The sequence below is a fragment of the Ovis canadensis genome, chromosome 14, assembly GCF_042477335.2.
Source record: "Ovis canadensis isolate MfBH-ARS-UI-01 breed Bighorn chromosome 14, ARS-UI_OviCan_v2, whole genome shotgun sequence".
In the NCBI taxonomy this organism is placed as follows: domain Eukaryota; kingdom Metazoa; phylum Chordata; class Mammalia; order Artiodactyla; family Bovidae; genus Ovis; species Ovis canadensis.
The window spans coordinates 60,595,854-60,622,934 of record NC_091258.1 but is presented as its reverse complement, the minus strand read 5'-3'; the positions used below and the strand labels follow the sequence as shown (position 1 = coordinate 60,622,934).

The 27,081-nt window shown below is 39.2% G+C and overlaps 2 protein-coding genes across 7 annotated transcripts in view; one reads left to right on the top strand and one right to left on the bottom strand.

Annotated features, from left to right (window-relative positions):
• Positions 1-27,081, bottom strand: part of LOC138418787 (zinc finger protein 607-like) — a 92,431-nt gene that overhangs the window by 35,162 nt on the left and 30,188 nt on the right. For 2 of the 4 annotated variants that reach the window (XM_069550658.1, XM_069550659.1), the window contains one exon: positions 14,161-14,203. The exons of 1 other annotated variant lie outside the window; for it this stretch is intronic. The gene's annotated coding sequence lies outside the window, so the exon portion shown is untranslated. Of the gene's footprint in view, positions 1-14,160; positions 14,204-15,040; positions 15,093-27,081 lie in introns of those variants that run through there. One more of the 4 variants, XM_069550657.1, reaches the window with a different exon arrangement.
• On the top strand, positions 4,099-26,413 carry ZFP30 (ZFP30 zinc finger protein). Of its 3 annotated transcripts, none has more exons than XM_069550491.1 (7): positions 4,099-4,250; positions 4,560-4,725; positions 9,773-9,853; positions 11,329-11,420; positions 13,289-13,415; positions 15,163-15,261; positions 22,674-26,413. In XM_069550491.1, the coding sequence occupies exons 4-7, from the start codon at positions 11,412-11,414 to the stop codon at positions 24,041-24,043; spliced, it is 1,605 nt and encodes a 534-aa protein (XP_069406592.1). In that variant the 5' UTR covers positions 4,099-4,250; positions 4,560-4,725; positions 9,773-9,853; positions 11,329-11,411; the 3' UTR covers positions 24,044-26,413. The 3 variants fall into 3 exon arrangements, with proteins under 3 accessions (XP_069406592.1, XP_069406591.1, XP_069406593.1); XM_069550490.1 differs by having other exon boundaries at positions 4,128-4,250; positions 4,563-4,725; XM_069550492.1 differs by lacking the exons at positions 4,099-4,250; positions 4,560-4,725; positions 9,773-9,853; ... (1 more) ...; positions 13,289-13,415; positions 15,163-15,261 and adding an exon at positions 18,038-18,125.

Sequence of the window (27,081 nt, the reverse complement as noted above, 5' to 3'; positions counted from 1 at the left end):
CAGGAAGAGAGGCATTTAATCTTTATCTTTAAAATGGACATTCTTTACTTCTGGTCTTTGAACCTTTTCCCTTAATAACTGAAGCAGATGTGCAGTGTACATTTGATAGGCCACAGACAGCCTGTTTTAGTTAGCATAGAATTTGAGTTAAATAATGTACAAGCCAGAATGACTTCCCCATACCTCAATATATGAAAATCTCTTTCAGTATACTCCTACAATTCTGTCTCAGAAATAACGATAACCTTGCCTCTCCCTTTCCAGTGTTGCTTGTGCCTATAATTATTCATCCAACTAGAATAGCTCCACATTCCTGAAGGCACACACTTCAGACACTGATCATCAAAAACCTAACATCTAGTAACACAAAGACCCACAACACACTGCTCATAGAAAGCAAGAGCCAGAAGTGTGGGCTTATCAAAACCATCCCCAAAATATAATAGGGCTACAATAAAAGAAAAATCTTACCTCTAGCCATCTTAGGTTTCCACCCAGGTCTCTTTCACGAAAAAGATTAACAGGACAAAAACAATTTATTAACTTGTGTGTACCTGTCATATGGGAAAACCTTAACAAGAGCAATTCAAAGTGTGGCTTAGAACTCCATATTATGTGGTATCTTCAACAAAGAACATAAATTTATTGAGAAATGACAGGATAAAGAAAAGCAGTCTTGAACTTCCAAGGGTGGCAAACTGTGGGAGGAAACTAATGGAGTAAAATTTATTTGCACATTCCTCTGGTGTTGTCTATGGGCTAAGAGTTTAGAGTTGTGTCCTGTAAAGGAGAATTTATATCCTGCCTTTAGGCAGAAATGGGTGAGGGTGGAGAGAGTTTTTCCTGCATTTGATGGTTCTAAATTGCCCTCAACTCAAAACTGTTTTTTGTCAAAAAGGCATACGTTGGAGTGACATACTATGGTTTACCTTCAAGGCACTGTCTTCACAGATACACATAATCTCAGGCACTTCACAAGGAAGTAGCTGTACGGGAGCAAATTTTGCCACCCCAAATATGTCTCTTTGGCATGAGGGTTAATTTAGATTGATTATATTTAAGAAAAAGAAGACTCAGGAAATTTTTCTTTTTACATCTCCCTGCAGGAGGTGCAGAAGATGCAGGTTTGATCCCTGGGTCCGGAAGATCCCCTGGAGTAGGAAATGGCAACCCACTCTAGTATTCTTGCCTGAAAAATTCCATGAACAGAGGAGCCTGGCAGGCTACAGTTCATGGAGTTGCAAAGAGTCGGATGCCACTGAGTATGCACACACGAGTTTAGATAAAGGGCTGTTTTCAGAATAAAGCAGTCCAGAGATCTGCAAAGAACACGAGTTAAGTGAGGTGGGAAAACTCTTGGCAGGGCCTAGAGATGAGTCCACTACCTGTTCCATTGTCTCTGAGTAGCTCAGCAAACATTTTCCATCTCTGGCTGAATTGCCTTCCTCCTCTTTGAATTCCCAAATCACAACTCCCAACATCCTCTTTTGTCTTTAGCTATTTTGGCAAGTAACTCAGTTTTCCTGGATCTCTCCCAAGTATGCACGTTATTAAAGTTTTGTCTGATTTTATTCTGCTAACCTATGTCATGTCAACTTAATTCTTAGATTGTAAGCAGATAGGGTAGTGGGTCACTGGAGAAAGAGAACCAGGAATGCTTTTTCTGACATATATGCATATATGTACTAAATTGCTTCGGTTGTGTCCAGCTCTTTTTGACCCCATATAGACTGTAGCCTACCAGCCCCCTCTGTCCTTGGGATTCTCCAGGAAAGAATGCAGAGAAGCCATTTTGGCCCAGCCTCTTTTTTTGACTGTGTCGGGGCTTAGTCGTGACACCTGGGATTCTTGTTGGGGCATGCTTCTCTCTAGTTGTGGTATGGGGGCTCCAGAGTGTGCGGGCTCAGTAGTTGCTGCACATGGGTTTAGATGCTCTGTGGCATATGGGACATAAGTTCCCTGACCAGGGATGGAACTTATGTCCCCTGCATTGAAAGGTGGATTCTCAACCACTGGATCACCAGGGAAGTCCCGGCCTAAGCCATTTTGTGATCTCCTTGCCGTTAAACAGATTTAGTAACAAATGATCTTAAGGGAACAAAGGAACGTAGGAACAGAGAAAAGGCAGTCAAACAATGCTGCTAAATCAAACAATAGTGGAGTGATAAAACAAAGTCCTATTTCCTCTTCAAGGGATATACAGAGTAACATATCTCTGAGTTCTACAGAAACTAAGGCCCCACCACCTGAGGTGGAGGACAGAAAGATGATGTTGACTTTTTCAGACTTTAGACAACTAAAGCTAGGATTCTAGAATTATCGCTGTTCAATGTTGAATTTTCCTCTGCTCAAGCCCCTTCATGAATATGCATATATCCTTAACTTAAAACTTCCCCAATTTCTTTATTCGGGGAGACACTGCTTTGGGAAAGATCCCAGTGTTCTCCTTAAATGCTGCAGGTAATAATCTCTCCTTCTCCCAATCTTTGGCCTAGTTGAGTCTCTTGGTTCAACACCAAAAGAGGCAAACCCAGTTTTCAAGTAACAAGACCAGACAGAAGAACTTGGAAGCTTAAGAGGAAAATTCCCTCCTCTTCAACACTACCAGACACTCCTAAACCTGGTTTCACAGTGCAGCATAATAGTATTCGACCTGTTGCCAAATGCAAGTTCTTGCTCAACCCATAGTGAAGCCAAACAAATCAAGAGATTGGAACAGAGAATGGCTTACTGCAGGGTCAAGCAAGTAGCAGTTTCCCTGGTAGCTCAGCTGGTAAAGAATCTGCCTGCAATGCAGGAGACTCTGGTTGGATCCCTGGGTCAGGAAGATCCCCTGGAGAAGGGAAAGACTATCCACTTCAGTATTCTGGCCTAGAGAATTCCATGGAATGTATAGTCTCCATGGGGTTGCAGAGTTGGACATGACTGAGTGACTTTCACTTTTCAAGCAAATAGAACAAGTGGCTCGTCCTCCAAAGCCCCAAACTCACTAATGGTTTTCCAGGAGAAGTTTTAAAGGCAAAATTTGGGGTGAAGGCAGTGGACTGTGTGACCTTCTTCTGATTGGTTAGAGGTGAGATTACAGGGTAGGGCTCCAGGACTTTTGTGCTCAGCCTCAAGTTGCCATCCTCCACCTGGCTGTGGGCCTTAGTTCCAGCAGAACTCAGATATATTGCTATGTATATTCCTGGAGGAAAAACTAGAACTTTCACTGCTGCACTGTTTGTACTGATCACTGTTGCTTGATCCCGTCTCTTCTGTTTCTACATTTCCCCACTTTTTTTGATTAGCAACTGTTTGAATCTGCCCTTTGGAACTCTGAGAAGATGCAGGAGGCTAAAACCAAACAGCTTTTGTATCAAGGAGGGCCGCAGGGGGTCCTGCCTGGTTTCCTTTCTCCCTGAGTGCATTTCACTCCAGCATCCACGGAGCGGCACACATCACATGAAACTTAATGCATGAAAACACAACTCCATCCACGATCACAAGGCAGGCACAGAGGGCACCACACCACTGTCAGTCCTTTGGCAAATGTCACAGAGACCACGCTTGGGGCACTGGATATAGCAATCAGGGTCACCCTTAAAAATCTAAAGATCTGGACACCCTGGACCAACTGGGAATCCTGGCTCCAATCTTAGTACCCCTCCTCCCCCAGCCCTCAACGTGCGTGGCCCTAAGAGCCTCTTCAGCTGCATTAAGAATCCCCGGTTGGAACACCTCCACCTCCACAAGGGACAGAGACAAAACCTTCCAAGAGCTTGGGCGCTGGGCTCTCGCGCCAGGGGCGGAGCTCCAGGTCTGAGCCCTTTGCGGAGCCGAGAACCGAGTAAGAAAAGCTGGAATATACAGTTTCCCAGATTTTGGACTACAATTCCAACAGGGGAGCAGGGGTGGATTCTGCTCGAGGGCACGAGTCACTCACAAGGTCACCTTTACAGGTGAGGAGTCGGCCTACGAGGGAACCCCGCTCTTCTTCCAAACCCCACGGGCATCGTGCCCCAGCTGTCTTTCCGAGCGCTTCAGGAGGAGCTGGGGGACCGGCCCCCAACACCCACCCAACCCCCTTCGCGCCTGCGCACTCGGGACCGAGAAGGCACTCTCCGGAATTCCGGCGCCGCGGTCTTGAGCGCTGGGCGGTCCCCCGAGTCTGGCGCAGCCCTAGGGCGGTAAGGCAGGCTCGGTGGTAGCCGCTGCTCTTCTGAAGGAAACAAGCGCGAGACCGGCCAGGTTCTGCGGACCAGATCGAGGTTGGATTTGGGGGCCTCAGGCCGGAGTGAGGGCTTTGCAGTCTGAGACTGGGCGGCGCGGGGTTAAGCTCGTGCGGCGGTAATTGGGCGCCGCCCCGGCCTGTTCCCGGTGGTGCTGCTCGTCGCCTTCCTCGCCTCGACCACTGGGGCCTGGCCGTAGGCCTGAGAGGGAAACGGGAGGTGGAACCTCTGAATGAAAGTCCCCTGCAGGGCGCGGTGGCTGCCCGAGCGTGGGTGGCTGTGGTGTCTGAATTACAGCCGACCCAGAGCCGCGGACCTTCTCCCGTCTTTATCTTTCCATTGTGTTAGCAGGTGGTGGGTAGCGACGGTCAAGGGGGCGTGGACGGTGGGTGTTGACCGCGTCCAGAAACGCCTGCGATGTAATCAACCGGGTTTGCTTCCTGAGCCCTGTCAGTCTCCAGAGGCCTATGAAGTGAAGTGAATCGCTGCTGCGTCTCTAAAAACCACGTTCTTTGTGAGTTTCTGCTGCTTCTTTGTTTGCGTGAAATGCACTTGATTTTTGTGACACGAGATTGTTAAAATTTCCTTCTCTTGAAATGTTCTGAGTAAGAATAATCTACTTACTGATTTGGACTTTAGGATTTACCTACGTCCTGGCAAGGAACCCGGTTTATACATTCCCCGTTCTGTTGCCCGCTTAATGCAGTTCTTCAGTTAGTTAGACTCTTCAGGACGTTATGGACTGCAGCCTGCCAAGCTCCTCTGTCCTTGGAATTTTCCAGGCAAGAATAGTGGAGTGGGTTGCCGTTTCCTACGCCAGGGGATCTTCCTGACCCAGGGATCGAACTCGTGTCTTTTGCCTTAGCAGGCAGATTATTTACCACTGAGCCACCTTAGTTAACCGTGTGCTATAAATCCAGTTGCTCTGTGAGCAGTTTCTAATAATGGAAGTAGCCCTTTGGAAGTTACCCTTTATGTTTTCTTTTCAACTGTGATTTGTTAAGTAGTGTTGGGTTTCAGTTCAGTTCAGTCGTTCAGTCCTGTCCGACTCTGCGACCCCATGGACTGCAGCATGCCAGGCCTCCCTGTCCATCACCAACTCCTGGAGTTTGCTCAAACTCATGTCCATTGAATCAGTGATGCCATCCAACCATCTCAGCCTCTGTCATCCCCATTCTTCTCCTGCCTTCAGTCTTTCCCAGCATCAGGGTCTTTTCAAATGAGTCAGCTCTTCGCATCAGTTCAGTTCAGTCTCTCAGTTGTGTCTGACTCTTTGCGACCCCATGAACCACAGCACTGCCAGGCCTCCCTGTCCATCACCAACCCCCAGAATTCATCCAGATCCATGTCCATCCAGTCGGTGATGCCATCCAACCATCTCATCCGCTGTCATCCCCTTCTCCTCCTGCCCTCAAACTTTCCCAGCATCAGGGTCTTTTCAAATGAGTCAGCTCTTCACATCAGGTGGCCAAAGTATTGGAGTTTCAGCTTCAAAATCAGTCCTTCCAATGAATATTCAGGACTGATCTCCTTTAGGATGGACTGGTTGGATCTCTTTGCAGTCCAGGGAACTCTCAAGAGTCTTCTCCAACAGCACAGTTCAAAAGCATCAATTCTTCGGCACTCAGCTTTCTTTTGTAGTCCAACTCTCGTATCCATACATGATCACTGGAAATACCATAGCCTTGACTAGACAGACCTTTGTTGGCAAAGTCATGTCTCTGCTTTTTAATATGCTGTCTAGGTTGGTCATAACTCCTCTTCCAAGGAGTGTCTTTTAATTTCATGGCTATTGGATTGTGTTGGGTTTAGACAGCTTTAATTATTCCACAGTAGGAGTGGGGATTTTTTTCCCAAAGGGAATCCATGAGTGGAACTTTTTGGTACCAGCCTGATATGGTTAGAGTTTGTTAGCATGAGTTTTATTTATTTTGGACAAATGAAAAAGTGTTTAATGTGTACAGCATAATGTTTTGATATATGTAAACATTATGGAACAGAATACCACACCGACTAATTAACCATTACCTCTCAAGGTTAACTATTTTGTGTATGTGACAAGAGTACTTAAGATATACTCTTGGCAAACTTCCACTATGTAATACACTATTATTAGCTATAGTAACCATGTTGTACATTAGGTCTTCAGAGCTTATTATCTTATAACTGAAATTTTGTAGCATGAGTTTGTTTTAGGAGTGTCTTGGGGAGATCCCCTGGGGAAAGGAATGGCTACCCACTCCAGTATTCTTGCCTGGAGAATTCCATGGACAGAGGAACCTGGCAGAATACAGTCCGTGGATGGAAAAAAATCAGACAGGACTGAGCGACTAACACTTTCACTTTTTTGGGATAGAGGAGGAAAGATGTATGCAGTGGTTAAGAATTTTGAACCTAGATTAAGAGGATTTTAATCCTGACCATCACTTAAATCTAAGTGAGTTTGGGCAGTCGAAAGAAAACTGTGTTGCAGTTTCTTCATATGTAAAATTGGAATTATAATAGTATATGCCTCACAGAGTTGTTTTGAAGGTTACCTGAATTAATATCTGTTGAAGCTCTTAAAACATTACCTAGTATAGTAGAATACTGCTTAATTATATTAGCGGTTAGTGATGATTCTTAATCATTCCGTATCAACTTTCTTTATTCCCAAGAATAATGAAAATGTGAAGTTACTTATGATGAATGCAAGCAGAAAGTTCAACAGCAAATGGACCAGAATAGGGATTCTTAACATGAAGTCTTTGGTTTCTGTTTATGGGTTTTCAGCACAAGGAAAAAAAATCAAATATATATATATAGAAATATTGTAAATATTTTTCAGTGGTTAATTTGGGAGGGGAATCTACTTACTTATAATTTCATGATATCAGAGTTGTATAAGACCCAACAAGATTGATTTTCATTGGTCTAGAATCAAATTCTGGAATAAATAGGAATAATTTTGAGGATAATCTTAAAAAACTAGTGTCTAACAATATGGAAATGTTAAGTAATTCACACTTCATCCATATGATGGAATGTTATGGGATAATAAAGATTATAAAGTCATAAGTAAAAACCATATAATGTAATATTGGGAAGTATTTATTGTTCTGAATAAAAATTTTTAAGAAATTGTTGTTACCTATGTATCTTGAACACTAAGGTAAGGAATAATAAGATCTTTTGCAAGGATTTAGTAATTGGTTATTCAGGAGGAGTCAACTCAAATGATTGAGCATTTGCTATGAAATAAGCATTTTTTTCTGTCTGCTGTGCATACTATCTCTTGATCTTTGGAAATGTCGTGAATCAGCACTGTGATCCTTCACAGAAGGGTTTCTGGGTGTTAATGAAATACAGTATTCAAGAACTGGTAAGAATTATTTTTTCAGTGACATTGATTTCCCTGTTGTTACCACTTATGCAGGCCTATGTAATCACAGTTTTCTTAATGACTATACCTGTCTACCCAAATCATTAAAAAATTATTTTTAATGGGAGTAGCTTTTTTAAAATTTCAGATAATGTATTTAATGCAAGTTTGTGAAATATTTAGTAACTAAGGAACCTTAAAGAAGAAAATAAAAATTACAGTCCTCAGCAGGGCCTCCCAGCGATAAAGAATCCACCTGCAATTCAGGAGACTTGCAGGAGACGCAGGTTCCATCCCTGGGTTGGGAAGATCCCCTGGAAGAGGAAATGGCAACCCACTCCTATATTTTTGCCTGGAAAAATCCCATGGACAGAGGAGCCTGGTACACTATAGTCAATAGGGTCACAAAGAGTTGGACTTGACTAAGCATATACACACATACTCCCAACATCCAGAAATAATCACTATTCATATTTAGAGCATAAGTGAAAGTGAAGTCGCTCAGTCGTGTCTGACTCTTTGCAACCCCATGGACTGTAGCCTACCAGGCTCCTCCCTCCATGGGATTCTCCAGGCAAGAGTACTGGAGTGGGTTGCCATTTCCTTCTCCAGGGGATCTTCTCAACCCAGGGATTGAACCCTGGTCTGCTGCATTCCAGGCAGACACTTTAACCTCTGAGCCACCAGGGAAGTCCTATTTAGAGCATATGTTCCCAAAAATATTTTTTACAAGCATTTGTGGTTTTGTATATTTGTATACATATTTGTATATGCTTATTCAGTTTTATTTCTGAATAGGATAACATTAATTGAAAATTTAAAGGAAAGCAAGACCTCTAATTCTTCGTTTAAGATAGGAATTCAGGAGTCTTCCCTGGGGGCTCAGTGGTAAGGAGTCTGCCTGCCAGTGCAGGAGACTGGTTCGATCCCTGATCCAGGAAGATCTCACATGCTGTGGAGCAGCTTACCCCATATACAACTATTAAGCCTGTGCTCTAGAGCCAGGGAGCCCATGTACAACTATTAAGCCTGTGCTTTAGAGCCAGGGAGCCCATGTACAACTATTAAGCCTGTGCTCTAGAGCCGGGGAGCCACAACTACTGAAGCCCGTGTGCGCTAGAGCCTGTGCTCTGTGATAAGAGAGTAGCCTCTGCTCATAGCAGTGATGACCCAGCACAGCCAAAAATAAATAAATAAAATTAGAAAAAAAGAAACTCATTATTTTTTTTAATGAGGATAAAAAAAAAAAGAGGAATTCAGTGTTCTCCTGGATTTTGTAACATTTTTATGGATTTTATATATTTTTAAAACTGATTTTTTTTTCTTTCAGTGTGTCTTGGATATTTTCCATTCCTTAAGTTTTCAAAAACTCAGCATTTAATGATTATTATTCTGTTTGTGGATGTTTTATCAAGTATTTAAGAAATAAGTTATTGGGGAGTGATGTTCAAAACTGCCTGAACAATTCCTTCAGCAGGCTTTCTAGGTCCTATTACTTAACCAGCTTTCACTTCAGGATCATATGGGATTTCAGAGGTAGGAATGTTGAGGAATATAGCATTGACTTCTGCCAACTAGGGATACAAGTGATAACTCTGAAGTATTTGGCTTTATTTCTGAAGGATTGTTAAGAGTATGAAGTGGACAGTTCTGTTATTTTATGCCAGAAGCTTCATCCTCCTGATCCTTCATTTGAATGAGAATTTGAGAAATAAATTAATGATAATTACCTAGAAAATGAATCTTACAAAAAACAAAATCATGTTAAACTCAGAGAAGAAAGGCAAAATAATCTGATTATACTATATAGTTCAGTTGGTAATGGTATTTAAATGGTCATAGTCATGGAAACTGAACATCTGTGTACCCTTTAATAGAACAAAACCGCACGGGGGGAAAAAAGAACATATTGGAAGGATAGGGAGATGCAATTATGCACACATGAAGTGGGAGGTGGGTAGATAAAAGATAGCTGAAGTAGTAATATTAGCATGTGATTTGAATCTATGCTATTTATATAACAAAAGAAAAAGCTAAAAGAGGTGAAAATTGTTGCCTCTAGATTTGGAAGATAGGGGAAAGGGTAGCAGGGATGGAACTGTTGGGGCTTTTTGTGATATCCCTTGTAGAGCTGTTTTAAATTTATGTCCAGGTACAAGTGACACAATTAAAGTTTTCTTTTCTTTTTTTTTTTTTACAGATTAAAAATTTCTTGATTAAAAAATTGAGAGACTCCTGGGAAGAACAAAATAAAGATCACGTGGGATACTATCCAGCAGAGGTAACACAATAAAATCTTATTCCAAGTCCATTTTGACTTTTTGGTCTCATTATAATCATTTTCCATGTATCATTTCATTCTTTTTACACCATACCACAAGTGTCCATTTCTCCAGTCTTAGTGATAAGTGTTATCAGTTTTTAAAATCTGCTAATCCAGTTCCTTTGAATGCAACTCCTTAGTTACTATTGAGTTTTAACTAGTGGGTTATTTCATTATCCATACTCAGGTTTTACAAATTCACTTTTCCCCAGCCTGGGTACCAAGAGAATAGGATTGGTAAATGAGATCATGTAGACAGTATTGATGATTCCTAATAGGAAGATGGTGAACAGTGAGCTCTGAGGATTCTGGGAAAGATAGTTTAGCCTTGAGGAAGAGATCCCAGTATGCAAGTACAGTTTTGCCGTTATAAAGACTGCTAGGCATGGTCTGTGCAAGTGGTTCTTAAATTGTGGCATTTGGATCAGCAGCATCAGTATCAATGGAAATGTTTTCAAAATGCAATTTCTCAAGCCCAACCCTAGCTCCAGTAAATGCCAAACTTGAGGAACGGGGCCCTGCAAACTGTATTTTAATAAGCCTTTCAGATGATTCTGATGCATACAAAGTTTGATTACTAACCTGCCCATTATGATCACCTGGGGAAAGTTTAAAAATTTTGATTCCCGAGTCACAGCTCTCTCTGCTAATTGAATCAGAATGTTTGGGGCATGGGAGTCAGGCATCAGTATATTTTAAAGGTCTTCTAAGACTGTGGCCCCAATGTAGGGGCCCTGGGTTCAATCCCTGATCAGGGAACTATAATAGAAGATCCCACATACCGCAACTAAGAGTTTGCATGCTGTAACTAAAGAATCCTGTGTGCTTGCAATGAAGATCAAAGATCCCAGATGCTACAGCTAAGACCTGGTGCAGTCAAATAAATAAAATGTTAAAAAAAAACACACTAAGTTCTCTTAAAAAAAAATTTGCTGGTGATTCCAATGTGTGGCATAGTTTGGAAAATTCTTCTCTATAATTTTTTCTGTCTTCAGGGTTGGGTAGGCAAGCCAGATTTCTGAGTCTGAGAAGGATATTCTGGTTTAGATGGTGTAGCCACTTCTTAGCTGGGAAAACTGGGAATGAGGGGAGATGGATCTCTGCTCAGGACAGGTCTGGGTAGCCTAACCTTGAGTCCAGATCAGCCTCACTGAGGTGGAGGACTGCCCAGAATCTCTCTTGCCAAAACAGCTGGAAATGTTCTTCTCTTCTGGAGAGTCTTCTCCATGTCTATCCTTGTGCAGTGATTTTCCTGTTGTTTTGGGGAGGGCATGTATTTGTCTAAATTAATTAGCTTTTACCTTTCATAACTTGTCTCTGTGTTGGGAGGGGTGATGGAGGGGTGTTGCATGTAGGAATGGAGAAGTCATGTGAGTTTTTTAAATTTGGGGGCTCTGGGATTTTGTTCTTATGGCTTCATGCTTTTCCTCCAGTTTTTGGCTTCTGTCTGTGGACTCTGCTTCTTCAGTAAATGACCCTTGAGAAAAACTAATCATTTTCTTGCAACTCTGAAATCATGGCTCATGTAAGTTGGTTTTTTTCTCTATTTGGAATGCTGTAATTTTTTTTCAGGTTATGTGAATATTCTCATTAGTTGTCCTGAAACTTCCAAACAGATCCCCATCCAACAGCTTCTTCCTAGATGTTCCCATTCTAGTGAAGGATGGAGCCAGACAGCCTGGCCCTTCCTGTGTGCCCCTGTCTTGTCCATCCATGTCCATGTGTGAGTTGACCAAATTATTCAGTCTCCTGTGTGTTCAGTCTTTGTCTAGAGCAGCGATAAAGCAGAAATGTAGTCCCTTGAGGGAGACAACTGATATGAGAAACTCAGGACTGGAGAACACTTTAGAGCTGCAGTGTCCAATATTAAAAATATAAAATTAGTGCCTTCTTAGCACAGTAGGTCTCATGTCAGTCTCACAAAAAGTGTAGAATAATATGCAAGGCACATAATCTTAAACATTTTAGTGTCACATTTTAAAAAGTAAAAATGAAATGCACAAGTAATTTTAGTGTTTTATTTAACCCAATATAGCAAAATATTATCATTTCAAAGTGTAACCAAAATAAGAACTATTGAGATATATTGCATTCTTTTTTTTTTTTTTTTGTAAAGTCACTATCTGGTGTGTATTTTATAGCACATCTGAATTTGTACTAGCTACAATTCAAATGCTCAATAACCACATTTGTCTAAGATAGCATGTTAGACGTCACAGCTTTAGAAATTTTGTATAACTTAAATTGTAAATATAACTTAGCATATTTAAAAGTATAGAAATATCTAAATGTAATCATTAAGGCCAACATATCTATAAAATGGACTATTTTGTAGTAAGTTTAAAATATTCAATAAAGGGTTTGTTATAATAAGGGAAAATGCTAATGATACATATAGTGATGAAATTGGATCTCTGTTTTAAAAAGTAGAGGTTGCATAAAATTAAAGAATTTTTTTCAGAACCCAGTTTTATTTTCTTGTTATATACCCAGAAGTAGGATTACTGGATCGTATGGTAGCTCACCCAGAAGTAGGATTACTGGATCGTATGGTAGCTCTATTTTTAGTTTTTTAAGGAACTTCTATACTGTTCTCCATAGTGGCTGCACCAATTTACATTTCCACCAACAGTGTAGGAAGATTCCCTTTTCTCCACAGCCTCTCCACATTTATTACTTGTAAACTTTGGGTGATAACCATTGTCACTGGTGTGAAGCAATACCTTGTGATTTTGATTTGCGTTTCTCTTATAATCAGTGATGTTGAGCATTTTTTCATGTGTCTTCTGGCCATGTGAATGTCTTCTTTGGAAAAGTGTCCTTTTAGGTCTTCTGCCCATTTTTTTGATTTTTTTTTTTCCTGGTATTGAGTTGTATGAGTTCTTGGTATTTTAGCATATTGACCCCTTGTTGGTCACATCATTTGCAAATATTTTCTCCCATTCAGTAGGCTGTTTTTTCATTTTGTTTTCTTTTGTGCCCATCAATAGAAGATTGATGGTTTCCTTTACTGTGCAAAAGCTTTCAAGTTTGATTAGGTCCCATTTGTTTATTTTTGCTTTTATTTCTTTTGCTGTGGGAGACTGATCTAAGAAAATATTGCTATGATTTAGTGAAACTTTGATTTACTACCTGTGCATATCTGGGAGTAAACTAGGTATACCACAGTATATAGGAAGCTTTGTCTATAGGAGTAGTAGGCAAAGTGCAGCTTGTGAGCCAGAGTCAACCCATGTCCTGTTTTAGCACAAGCTATGAGTTAATTACTTTCTGAAAGAATTGCTTTAAAAAAGAAGGGAAAGGGAAGGATACGCAAATAGAGACAATATGTGGCATATGGCCCTATACAGAAATAAGTAATTTTACAAATAAAGCATGGGTTTGTCATTTCAGGATTTGGTGATGTTCAGAGATGTGACTGTGGACTTTTCTCAGGAAGAGTGGGAATGCCTGAACTCAAATCAGAGGAATTTATACAGAGATGTGATATTAGAGAATTATAGCAACTTGGTGTCACTGGGTAAGTTTCAGTTCAGTGCAGTTCAGTTCAGTCGCTCAGTTGTGTCCGACTCTTTGCGACCCCATGAACCACAGCATGCCAGGCCTCCCTGTCCATCACCAACTCCCGGAGTTCACTCAAACTCACATCCATTGAGTCGGTGATGCCATCCAGCCATCTGTGTCAAATAATGTAGAAATTCACATGACTGAATTTCAGGGCTGGCTGTCTGAAAACTAGTTGACTATCTGCTTTGTAGTTTGAGAATAGGTGTCTTCAGCTGCTAAACTATTAAATAGCACCGTTAGCTTCCCCCATTGGAGAAGGCAGTGGCACCCCACTCCAGTACTCTAGCCTGGAAAACCCTTGGACGGAGGAGCCTGGAAGGCTGCAGTCCATGGGGTTGCTGAGGGTCGGACATGACTGAGCGACTTCACTTTCACTTTTCACTTTCATGCATTGGAGAAGGAAATGGCAACCCACTCCAGTACTCTTGCCTGGAGAATCTCAGGGACGGGGTAGCCCGGTGGGCTGCCGTCTATGGGGTCGCACAGAGTCGGACACGACTGAAGTGACTTAGCAGCAGCAGCAGCAGCAGCTTCCCCCATAAATCATTGGCCTTTACATTTTCCTTTGCCTTTTCTATTATATAATTGCTTCTCTTTAATGACAGTTGGATATAAATTCTTAGACACTCAGAGCAAAACCATTTTCAAAGAAGTCTGTTTTCATATTGTTGTAGATGGTCTATTATCTATTAACTTACCTGCAGTGTGAGTAGGAAGACAGAGGTGTCTGGCTGTACATACCTATTGAAAAAGTTGATACAGTGTATATGATACTGGGTTAAATCAATAGTTTGTTGAAATTCAAGTGGACACATTCAACTTACTACAACAAACATGTTATCTTTTTAATTGATTTAAACATTAACTTTTATGATATAAAGTTTAATATATATGAACTTTGCATTTGACATTGGGTGAATATATTGGTGAGAAACAAATTATTTTCCTCCTAGCAAAATATTTAAATAAAAGCAAAAATAGTACCTAATGAACATGTATAGTGCTTAGTATGTACTAGGCACTCATCCAGAAACTTAAGTGACACTTCACAAAAATCTTATGGGTATACATTGCTGCCGCTGCTAAGTCACTTCAGTTGTGTCTGACTCGTAGCAACCCCATGGACTGCAGCCTACCAGGCTCCTCCGTCCATGGGATTCTCCAGGCAAGAATACTGGAGTGGGTTGCCATTTCCTTCTCCAATGCATGCATGCATGCATGCTAAGTCACTTCAGTCGTATGCATGCATGCTAAGTTGCTTCAGTTGTGTCCGACCCCGTGCGACCCGATGGACAGCAGTCCACCAGGCTCCTCTGTCCACAGGATTCTCTAGGCAATGCTGGAGTGGGTTGCCATTTCCTTCTCCAGGGTATACATTATTATTTTATATATTTTAATATATTATTTGCTATATTATTATTTACTTATGAGTATATATTATTATTTTTCCAACTGAAAAAACTGAGTCTATAAGTGACTCAAGTGACAGAGGGAGGATTTGAAGCCAGTGCTCTCAATGATTACTTCTAGAGACAAAGCCTGTATCAATTGGCAATTATAATAAGACAATATTCCTACCTCTCTGTTCTTGTGATCCTCAAGTAACTCTAATATGAATGTTTTTCAGTCCAATTACTCTTCTTTGCTCTGAAGCCTTGGTCAATTTTATACTTTCTTTATTATTTTCTTTTTTTTTCAAGGAGGATGTTCCATTTCTAAGCCAGATGTAATTACTCTGTTAGAGCAAGGGAAAGAACCCTGGATGGTTGTGAGGGATGAGAAAAGAAGATGGAGACTAGGTGAGTAAGTGCTTATCAGGGGAGGGTAAGCTGCTGTGGCACAGCATATCCCTGCAGGTTGGGAAGAAACACACTCCTTAGTTGTTGATTATGAAGGAGAGACCTGACACCTGAGAAGAAAACTTAGATCTCAGCATGGACAACCAAAGAAATTTCATCTCTACTTCCATTTATCTCTTCTTTCTTCACTGTCCTGTTTCCTTCTCATTTCAATGGGGGAAAGCTTTCTTCCCCAGTGACCACCATTTTACTTGTATTTTGCATCTAATTTCTACTTAGATCATCTTTTGTGTTTTGCCTCTTACGTATATATTTCTTCATTGCCTTCTTTTCATGATGTTTACATTGTAGTAGGGAAATCGTATAGTAAACAAATGGATTAGTATCATGAGGTGATTAAATATTGTTAAGAAGGGTGAGGAAGTAAGAATATGGGGAATTATGATGGGTTAGTTGGGTAATTTAGATAGGGTAGTCAAGGAAGAGGAACCAGTTGGCAGAGGCTCTTCAGCCTGTAAAAAACAATGGAATCATTTAAGCATCTATATACATAACTGAAATGTATTACAACCACATAAAATATACTTGATTCTGTAAATTCTTTTCCCCCCAAGATCTATTTATTTATTTATTGGCTGTGCTGGGTCTTCATTGCTGCATGCGGGTTTTCTTTAGTTGCAGTGAGTGGGAACTACTCTTCATTGCAGTGCATGGGCTTCTCACTGACCTGGCTTCTCTTGTTGCAGAGCACGGACTCTAAGCAAGGGGGCTTTAGCTGTGGCGTGTGGGCTTAGTAGTTGTGGCTTATGGGCTCTAGAGCACAGGCTTGGTGATTTTGGCACACAGGCTTAGTTGCTCTGTGGTGTGTGGGGTCTTTTGAAACCAGGGATCAAACTCATGTCTCCTGCATTGGCAGGCAGATTCTTTACCCAGCTGAGCCACTGGGGAAGCCCATGTTTCTCTTAAAGTATTCAGTGAATAAATGAAGGATTATAGACTTAGAATATTACCAGTTTGGAACCTCTAGTAAGCTGTTGGATCTAGACACTGAACATCAATGCTGATAAACATCACAGAAATAGAGACAGTCAGATTGTATTTCTTCAAATGAAATAATACAGTATCACCTATGAAGTGGGCCTAAGTCTGATGGAGCTTCTGAATTAGCCAACCACTAATTTATTGGAGAAAGATAGAGGAACATGTTCTACTACATCTTGGGAATACAGTCAGAATATGAGAAATGCTATAGGGTCAAAGTGAAGAGGAACTGAAGAGCCTGTTGATGAAGGTAAAAGAGGAGAGTGAAAAAACTGGCTTAAAACTCAACATTCAAGAAAACTAAGATCCAATCCCATCACGTCATGGCAAATAGATGGGGAAACAATGGAAACAGTGACAGACTTTTATTTTCTTGAGCTCCAAAACCACTGATGATTGTAACTGCAGCCATGAAATTAAAAGATGCTTGCTCCTTGGAAGGAAAGCTATGACCAACCTAGACAGCATATTAGAAAATAGAGACATTACTTTGCCAACAAAGATCTGTCTAGTCAAGGCTGTGGTTTTTCCAGTAGTCATGGATGGATGTGAGAGTTGGACTATAAAGAAAGCTGAGGGCTAAAGAATTGATGCTTTTGAACTGTGGTGCTGGGGAAGACTCTTGAGAGTCCCTTGGACAGCAGGGAGATCCAACCAGTCAATCCTAAAGGAAATCAACCCTGAATATTCATTGGAAGGGCTGATGCTGAAGCTCCAGTACTTTGACCACCTGAGGCAAAGAACCAACTCATTGGAAAAGACCCTAATGCTGGGAAAGACTGAAGGCAGGAGGAGAAAGAGGCAGAAAAGTATGAGGATGGTTGACATGAGTTTGAGCAAACTCCGGGAGATGGTGAAGGACAGGGAAGGCTGGTGTGCTATAGTTCATGGGGTCACAAAGAGTTGGACACAGTTTAGCAACTGAACAATGACAACAAAGAGTTACTGTTCATTTTTTCAGGTTTGGGTAATGGTATTACAATTATTTTTAAAATCCTTTTAGAGATGAATCCTGAAGTGATTACAAAATATATTATGGGACTTGCTTCAGACAATGTGCGGAGAGTGGATAAGGGTCTGCATAGGTCAGTATTGGGCTTGGTTGATGTTGTTGAGGCTGGTCCATAGATAACTTGTACATTTAATATTACTCTTCTACTTTTGTGTATGTTAGAAATACTCTGTAATAAAATTTTGGTTTCTTTTAAAGTTAGTGGGAGATAAAAGGAAAAGAAAGTGAGACAGTGGTGAAAATAAATGTATGTAACACTTAAGAGGAATTTTGCCATAAAAGCCGACACATGGGATACAGGGAAAGTATCTTAAGATGTGAGGTATTAGGACTGTGTATAGGCTGAAGAGAATGATTTCAAAGAGGAGAACTGATGGTATCAAGAGAGAGGGTGATTTCTGTAAGCAGTGACTTTCAGTAAATGAGTAGAAGTAGGAGCCAATTTATGAAGGAAAACCAATGCATATGATAAGAATATGCACTTAGGTGGTTGGATAACATGGTAAAGGGGAGAGTATCATTTTTCTTTCCATTGCGTGTTATTCTTTGATGAAATTAGCAATAAAATTAGCAGAATGTGAAAATTATTTGGAATTCAGTATGGATTATTTACTATTTAATCAGTTTTGACTTTCAGAAGTACAGTTCTTTGGTTATAAGGTTTTAACATTTACAGATCTCTGGATACATTAACCCTGGTGTTAATGTGACTAAAACTGCTTCTGTCATAAATATTCTACATTCATATCGTCTTGTATCAGCAAAGTTATTGAAGACATCATCTCAGGAAACAAATTAACTTTATGACCAGGTAATTAGCTCCTTATTTTCTTTTTAATTAAAGTTGGTATTTTGCCAATGGAAATAACATTTCTCCTTTTATATTGCTCTAAGGTGGGCTAATATTTTGCTTTTGCATTAGTATCATTTACTAGAATAAAGCCCTTTGATTCAATAGACTACAAACTAGTATTTGGTTTATTTTGAGAAGTTAAATATTTTGTATATGTCTTTTGAGGTTTAGTTTGTCCTTTGTTTCAGTGTTGGGCCAGCCAATTTTTCTTGATTAAATCTCATGTATAGTGCATAGGCTATAATTTCCAGTTTCAATTTATTTAAAGTAGAACAAGAATCTAAAGATACTTGTAAAGCAATCTGTGTGCAGAGTCCTTCATGAATTTTTATGTTTTCCATCAATCTTTACTATTTTCTTACTGTCTACTCAGAAACAATGCAGTGTACATCTATGTCAGAACTAGCAAAGCACTGAACCTAGTTTTGATTGACTGAAATGGCTATCTTTTAGTTTCTTGAAGGGGAAAGAACAGGCATAAACGAATTTGGGAAAAATCATGGCTGACTTTTTACAGAAATTGTAAGATTATAGTTCAGTTGTTTATACAGTTGACCCTTGAACAACATGAGTTTAAACTGCATGGGTCCATTTATACATGGGTTAAAAAAAAAATGTGTACTACAGTACTGTGGGCTTCCCAGGTGGTGCTAATTGTAAAGAACCCACCTACCAGTGTAGGTGTAAGAGATGTGGGTTCGATCCCTGGGTCAGAAGGATCCCCTGGAGGAGGGCATGGCAAACTAAACTACTCTAGTATTCTTGCCTGGAGAATCCAATAGACAGAAATGCCTGGCAGGCTACATTCCATAGGCACACAAAGAGTTGGACACGACTGAAGTGACTTAGCACACATGCACAGTACTATATGATCTGAGGTTGGTTGAATCTGTGGATGCGGAACTGCAGGTATGGAGGGCCAACTGTAACGTTATACACAGATTTTCAATGGAGGGGTGGTATTGGCCCCTATTACTCCAGTTCAAGGGTCAACTGTAATATAGTCTCCTAGATGTGAATATTCAGCATGCCAAAGTCTTAATGTGTCATGTCAGGCAGGGAAGCCATATAAAAGTCTCAGTTATAACCCAGCAATCCCACTCCTAGGCATATACCCTGAGGAAACCCAAACTGAAAAAGACACATGCACCCCAATGTTTACTGCAGCACTGTTTACAATAGCTAGAACATGGAAGCAACTTAGATGTCCACTGACAGATGATTGGATAAAGAATTTGTGGTACATATACACAATGGAATATTACACTCAGCTGTAAAAAGGAACATATTTGAGTCAGTTCTAATGAGGTGACTGAGCCTAGAGCCTATTATACAGGGTGAGGTAAGTCAGAAAGAGAAAAATAAATATCGTATACTAACACATACATATAGAATCTAGAAAGATGGTACTGATGAATTTATTTGCAAGACAGCAATAGAGAAACAGACATAGAGAACAGACTTATGGACATGGGGAGAGAGGAGGAGAGGGTGAGATGTATGGAGAGAGTAACATGGGACTTTACATTACCATATGTAAAATAGATAGCCAATGGGAATTTGCTGTGTGTCTCAGGGAACTCAGACAGGGGCTCTGTACAACCTAGAGGGGTGGGGTGGGGAGGGAGGTGGGAGGGAAGTTCAAGAGGGAGAGGACGTATGTACACCTATGGCTGATTCATGTTGATGTTTGGTAGAAAACAACAAAATTCTATAAAGCAATTATCCTTCAATTTAAAAATTAATTAATTTAAAAAAAAGTCTCAGGTTCACTATATCCACACTGGGAATGTTTTGTTTGTTCTTTAAAACTTTCAAATTCTATAGGGTAAGTATTGTAACTTCTACTTTTTTTTTCTTTTAATTGAGTGAATATGGACATTTTGCCCTCAGTGTGTTTGTATTTTTTATTTTGTGCATTGTCTGCTCACTTCCTTTATTCTCTTTCTTTTTCCATTGTTTAATGTTTCTTATACCAGTTTGTATGGGCTTTTGTGCTGTATACACTTTCTCATTTTTCTTACCAGTGTTTGGGCCTTCAGTGTTTATTTTGACTGTTATTTTCCTTTAAATCATTGACTTTTAATTTGCAAGTAAATTGTTTGAAATCACCATCTTAATAGCTGTCATGCCTTTGTAGTTACCTAGTTATTTACTACTGTTATGACTAGCTAATTACTGTTCATTTTATATATCATTTATAACGTATTCACCTTAATGAAGTGTTAAATTTTTTTTCCCAGTAATTTTTACAAAATTACATTAGTTTTACATTGCTTTCTTGAATAGGGAAGATAGACAGGGAGGGAGAGAGAGAAAGAAAAGGAAAGAGTAAGGGAAGGAAGGGAAGATGTGGGGGAGAGAGAGAGAAAGGAAAGAGAAAGAGGAAGGGAAGGAGGAAGGGACAGAGGGATGGGAGACGGAATGAGGCAGATTTCATCAGAGTATCTTCTGTGACATTCACTAATTTGTCTCTGCTTACAAATTATCTACAGTATTTAAATCATTGTTGCCTTTTAACATCTTTTTATTATATCCTTTTAAAGTAAACTTTTTGAAATAGATCCAAAAAACAGAAATCATAATATGCTGCTCATTGAATTTTCACAAAGTAATTGTGCCCAGTTTATCAGTATACTGATTCAGAAATAGTTTTAGTAGGATATCAAAAGCTCCTCTCTCTGGAGAAGGCAATGGCAACCCACTCCAGTATCTTGCCTGGAAAATCCGATGGACGGAGGAGCCTGGTAGGCTGCACTCCATGGAGTTGCGAAGAGTCGGACACGACTGAGTGACTTCACTTTCACTTTTCACTTTCATGCATTGGAGAAGGAAATGGCAACCCACTCCAGTGTTCTTGCCTGGAGAATGCCAGAGACGGTGGAGCCTGGTGGGCTGCCGTCTATGGGGTCGCACAGAGTGGGACACGACTGAAGCGATAGCAGCAGAGGCAGCAGCAGCAGAAGCTCCTCTCTAGTTTTCTCCAGTCATTCCTCCCTATCAAAATTAACTACTAGCCTGACTTTTAATAAGCCCATAGATTAGTTTTAGTGTTTATGAGCTTTATAAAAATGAAATAATATAGTATATATTATTTTATGCCTGGCTTTGTTGGGTCACCCTTATGTTAATGAGAATGATCCATATTGTTGTGTGTACTTGTAGATTATTCATTCTTATTGCTGTTACAGTTTATTCTTATTGTGTTGTATCCATATCTATATAACTTTTCTCAGTCATTCTTCTGTTAATGAATACTTGGATTCTTTCTAGTTCATGCATATGAAAAATAATGTTGTAGATTTTGTTTTTAAATACATTTTTTGCTCAGAATTTTACTAGCATGTTACTATTTTATAAACCTGTTGCTATGACTGAAAAATCTCTAATATACTTTCTAGACAGTAACTAAATGGCACTGGCTATGATGCCTTTAGGAAGAATATAGGAAAGGGTATGAAGAAACAAAATGGGCTGCATATTTGTAATATACATGTGTATAGTTAATAAACTTGAAGATAAATAAGAAGAACCTTTCATTACCTTGGTTGCAAAAGTGAGGTTCACTTACAGCTGTGTAGACAAGCTGAAATGGAGATATCTGCATGTGAAAGTAAAGAGGCCACTGGAGGGATGAGCAGATGTAAAGAAATTTTTCCATTTATGTATTTGATTGAGATAGCATTGGTGTGCTTTTGTCTCCCATCCCTATAGATAGTGCTAGAAAAAGGTGTAAGATTGGAGGCAAGGCAACATATATATTTTTACTATTAACTAATTATGAAAACTTAATAATAAATAGTTTCTCTGTGCTATGGATTTTTTATTCAGTGATAAGTGAAAGATTTTTTCTTCTCGGGAAATTGTTGAGAACACAGGATAAAAACTTGGAAAATTAATGAATATATCACAACAGAATTGAAAAAAGTGCTAAGCAGGGAGCAAATTATTGGGATAGAAAATGAAGGATATAAATTAGATGAAGTCAGCACAGATAGCTTTTCTGATTTTTATCATGATATCTAAAGGATGAAAAGAACCCAACCATGTGGAGAACCCATCAGCATTCTTGGGAGATTTAATAGCCAGTAAAAAGCTCTAAAAAATGGAAAGATTGTGACATATTTTAGTATCTGAAAGGACGCAAGTGTGACAGACGTAGGGAGTAAAGGGGTCTACAGCTTGAAATGACATCTTTTGGTAAACAAATGCTGTGTTATTCATAATAAAGTGTTTGTACTTTATTCTTACTGAAAAAGAAATCATTAACAAGTTTAGGTAGAGATCTCAGACTTTTATTTACTTCGGAATTGTCTGGTCTTAACTCATCATTTTCTTTATTTTGTCTTAGCTTTTCTCAAGTTATGTTAATTTTTAAAGTCCTTTTAAGCACATTTATTTCAACTGGACTTTATTTTCTTTTTTCCTATTATAAAGTTTTTATTTGCTTCTTTGTTTACTTTTTCTAGAAGAAAATAGCATGTGTTTTATCTTCTTTTCTTTCAGATTTGGAATCCAGATATGACACTAAAAAGTTATTTCAAGTAAAGGATATTTGTGAAATGAGTTTCTCTCAGTGGAAGATAATGGAAAGAATTAGAAGCTGTGGCCTTGAAGACTCTTTTTTCAGGAAAGATTGTGAATATAAAAAGTTTGAGGGACAAGAAAGTCCTCATGAGGCATATTTCAGGCAAGTGAAAAAACCCACCTCTGAAAAAATGCCCAAGAACAGAAAACGCACATCTCTTACTTTGTATCCAAGAATTCACAGTAGAGAGAAGCCCTATGAATGTGGGGACTGCGGGAAGGCTTTTAGAGTACGCCAGCAACTTACTTTCCATCAGAGAATTCATACGGGCGAGAAACCCTATGAATGTAAAGAATGTGGAAAAGCTTTTAGACAGTGTGCCCACCTTAGTCGACATCAGAGAATTCATGCTTCTGACAAACTCCTTGAATGTAAAAGATGTGGAAAGATCTTTACATGTGGTGCAGATCTTCGTGTACATCAGAGAATTCATGTTGGTGAGAAGCCCTATGACTGTAAGGAATGTGGGAAGGCCTTTAGGGTGCGAGGACAACTTAATCTCCATCAAAGGATTCATACTGGTGAGAAACCCTATGAATGTAAGGAGTGTGGGAAGACCTTTAGACAATATGCACACCTTACTCGACATCAAAGACTTAATATTGCTGAGAAATGCTATGAATGCAAGGAATGTGGGCAAGCTTTTCTGTGCAGTACAGGCCTTCGAGTACATCACAAACTTCATACTGGTGAGAAACCCTATGACTGTAAGGAATGTGGGAAGGCCTTTAGAGTGCGGCAACAACTTACTCTTCATCAGAGAATTCATACTGGCGAGAAACCCTATGATTGTAAGGAATGTGGGAAGACCTTTAGTCGTGCCTATCATCTAACTCTCCATCAGAGAATTCATACTGGTGAGAAACCTTATGAATGTAAGGAATGTCAGAAGTTCTTTCGTCGTTACTCAGAACTTATTTCACATCAGGGTATTCATATTGGAGAGAAACCTTATGATTGTAAGGAATGTGGGAAGGCCTTCAGACTGTTCTCACAACTTACTCAACATCAGAGTATTCATTTTGGTGAGAAACCTTATAAGTGCAAGGAATGTGAGAAGAATTTTAGATTGCTCTCCCAACTTACTCAACATCAGAGTATTCATACTGGTGAGAAACCCTATGACTGTAAGGAATGTGGAAAGGCCTTTAGACTTCATTCATCTCTTATCCAACATCAGAGAATTCATTCTGGTGAGAAACCATACAAATGTAAGGAATGTAAGAAGGCATTTAGGCAGCATTCACATCTTACTTACCATCAGCGAGTTCATAATGTCACTAAATAGTTATAAGAAAGCCACCCATTGTGAATTTTGTGTTAAGGAGCATTAGAAAATAAAGCTGGAAGAGAAGTGTTTGAATGTAGGAATCCCTTTTGCTTCATGCTCAAAGTTAAAACAAGAGGTTTTAAAAGAGTAGGTTAAATTAATGAATACACAGCAGTGTTTTATCACCACTCAAACCATGTTAAACTTTAGGAAACTGATAGAAATTCATAGAAAGAAACTCTCTTAAAGGAGTGAATGTGAAAAAGCTTTTGATCTTACTTATTACCACCTCTGTTCTTTCATCTGTACATACCAACCTTTGGAGGTTGCCAGGGCACCAACTCATTCTGGACATTGATAAACAGAAGGAAGGAGGAGTGATTTAGCCTGCGTTTCCTGTATAAACTATAGCTCAAGGCAACTAGAGGTTGATGAGGTAAAGTTCTTTATTAGAGAATTTTCAGGACATAGTGAAATAATGGATCTAAGCACGGTTCTCAGTAGAAGTGTTAAGACCTTTAGGTGAATGGTCTATATGAACTTCCCAGTGAATAGATCAGGTTGACAACATCTGACCCACTGATCAACTTTAATCTCATCAAAAATAGGACAAAACATTTTATGCCTCCTTGTATGATACAATAAGACATACCATTGCCAAAAATATTAACGTGAATCTAATTAAGCATCAAGACCTAACTCCCAGTTTAAAGAAAATTCGAGGAACAGAAGAACAAATTACATGATATAACAGGAAGCAGACCAATAAAATGTGGGTAATTCTATGAGAGTAATGACTCAAGCTTCTCACTCAGTGAAATGGATTGGAAAAAGGGAGGTGAAACTCTTAGATGTTAACGAAGTCTTAAGAGATGTATCAATCAAATGCAGTGAATGAGTGTTTTTCATTTAGATCACAAGTTGAACAAGCAAAAGACATTTTTATGACAGTTGGGGAAATGGGACTATTGACAGTACTAGATAATATTAAGAAATTATGTTCTTGTTAGATGTGCTAATAGCATTGTGTTTATGTAAAAGTGTCTTAGAGATAAATTAGCAAGTTTATACACATAAAACGGTATGTGTAGAATTACTGTTAAAATGCTCATGCAAAAGAAAAGTAAGGATAGATAACTTGTTTAAGTCATGGTAAGATAAACCAGGTGCATGGTTTTTGCTTATTTTGTTTTTGCTATTTTCTCTATTTTCATGTATTTGAAAATTTCCATCATTTTAAAATCATAAAACATCTATGAAATTACAGCCAGCTTTAAGTGAATAGTATTTGTAAATGGCTACTTATTAGAACTTCCGGATGTAGCTAAAGTTCTACACATAGGGATATTAAATGTGCTATAAGGTATTTGGGAAATTAAGATTGAGGGTCCAGATTTTCTCTAGTTCACCTAATGCTACATCTCCTGTAGTATCTGTTCCCATAGTACTTCATATATTTCAGGAGTGAGTAAAAAGAGCAGTTGCAGCTATTTGTATAATCAGTGGAATAGAACTGTATTATTTAATAAAGTAGATGCTAGCAGCATGTCGAGCACTTAAAACTGAGCTACTGAGAACTGGAATGTAGTTAATACAAATTAAAATGGTCTTAAGTATAAAATACACATGAGGTTTTGAATACTTCATTCAAAAAAAGAATTAACATCTCAATTCCTCACAGCATTTCTCTGCTGTAGTTGGGAAGCTGTGAAATTCAGTGGATTGCATTACTACATAATACAGAACCCAAATTTAAGTGTGTCTCTGCTGTCAAGTAGCATGTTTGTATCCTGAGATCTTGGTTCTACCCTGAGTCATGCTGGACTTTTTTTTTCCTCTTCATAAAATGTAGCCTGTTTACTGAGTCATTTTCTCAGACTGCTTTTGGCCTGTAGATGTTTTGGCATCCAAAGGCCTTTTTAAAAATTTATACTGTTTCCTATTAAGCTCAAGCTTGCAGTGCATTGAGTACAATTCTCTTTAAGATTGTATTTTCTGTGATTTTTATTAGGGTTCATTCAGTTAGACAAAGGATCAACAGGTTCTTCTCTGTATTGGGTTTCCTGTGAGGCTTCTGTGGGAAAAAGACTTTAAAATTCTTAGAAGCCCTGCTCTTTCACAGAAAGAATGAAAGTGGGCTTTATCTTTACCCTGGAGTCATATTTTTATGACAGCACCACATACTTGATTGTTCCTCCCCTCTCAAGCCCACTGTAATTTTGAGAACCCTTTGCTACCTGTAAACACAGTCATGAATACTCTATACTTCCTTGAAATTCTACTTGAAATATGCACCAATTGATATAATGAATATAATATGTTTTTTTACTGTTAATATGATAGATTTTCAAATATTGATTAAACCTTATATCACTGTAGTAAACTTCATTTGTCTGTAGTGTATACTTCAAATATATATATATATATATATACACACACACACACATATATAGCTGGATTTGCTATGTTTGCTATGATTGCTATGATTTACTAACATTTTCTTGAGAATTTTTGTGTCTACATGAAAGATACTGGTCTATAATTTTGTTCTATTTTTTGTTTCGTTTGGTATCAGGTTGATGGTGGCCTCACATAAGGAGTTTGGAAGTATTGCCTCCTTTTAATTTCTGGAAGAGATAGTGTAGAACTGGTGTTAATTAATCTTTGAATGGTATAATTTTCCAGTAAAACCATTTGGGGCTTGCAATGGACTGAATGTGTCTCCTCAAAATGTGTTGATATCCTAAGCCCCACTGTGACAGGATTGAGATGGGGCCTCTCAAGATAATTAGGTCATGAGTATAGAGCCCTCCTAAATGAGATTAGTGCTCTTAAAAAGGGGGCTCCAGTGAGTTCTCTCACCCTGTCCTGTCATGTGAGGATGACAGGACAAGAAAATGACAGTTTTCAATCTGGAAATGTTCATTAAAACAAAGTCACACACACGCAAAGAAAAGTCACGAGAAGACAGTCACCAAAACTATGCTGGCACCCTAATCACTGACTTCGGCCTCCACGCTTGTGACAAATAAATGTTTATAAGCTACCCAGTCAGT

What these genes read in the sequence shown, in the direction of transcription:
- ZFP30 (XM_069550491.1), top strand. An exon ending in TAGCAACTTGGTGTCACTGG is followed by an intron (nt 13,416 to 15,162) that starts GTAAGTTTCAGT and finishes TTTTTTTTCAAG; the next exon opens with GAGGATGTTCCATTTCTAAG. An exon ending in GAAAAGAAGATGGAGACTAG is followed by an intron (nt 15,262 to 22,673) that starts GTGAGTAAGTGC and finishes CTTTTCTTTCAG; the next exon opens with ATTTGGAATCCAGATATGAC.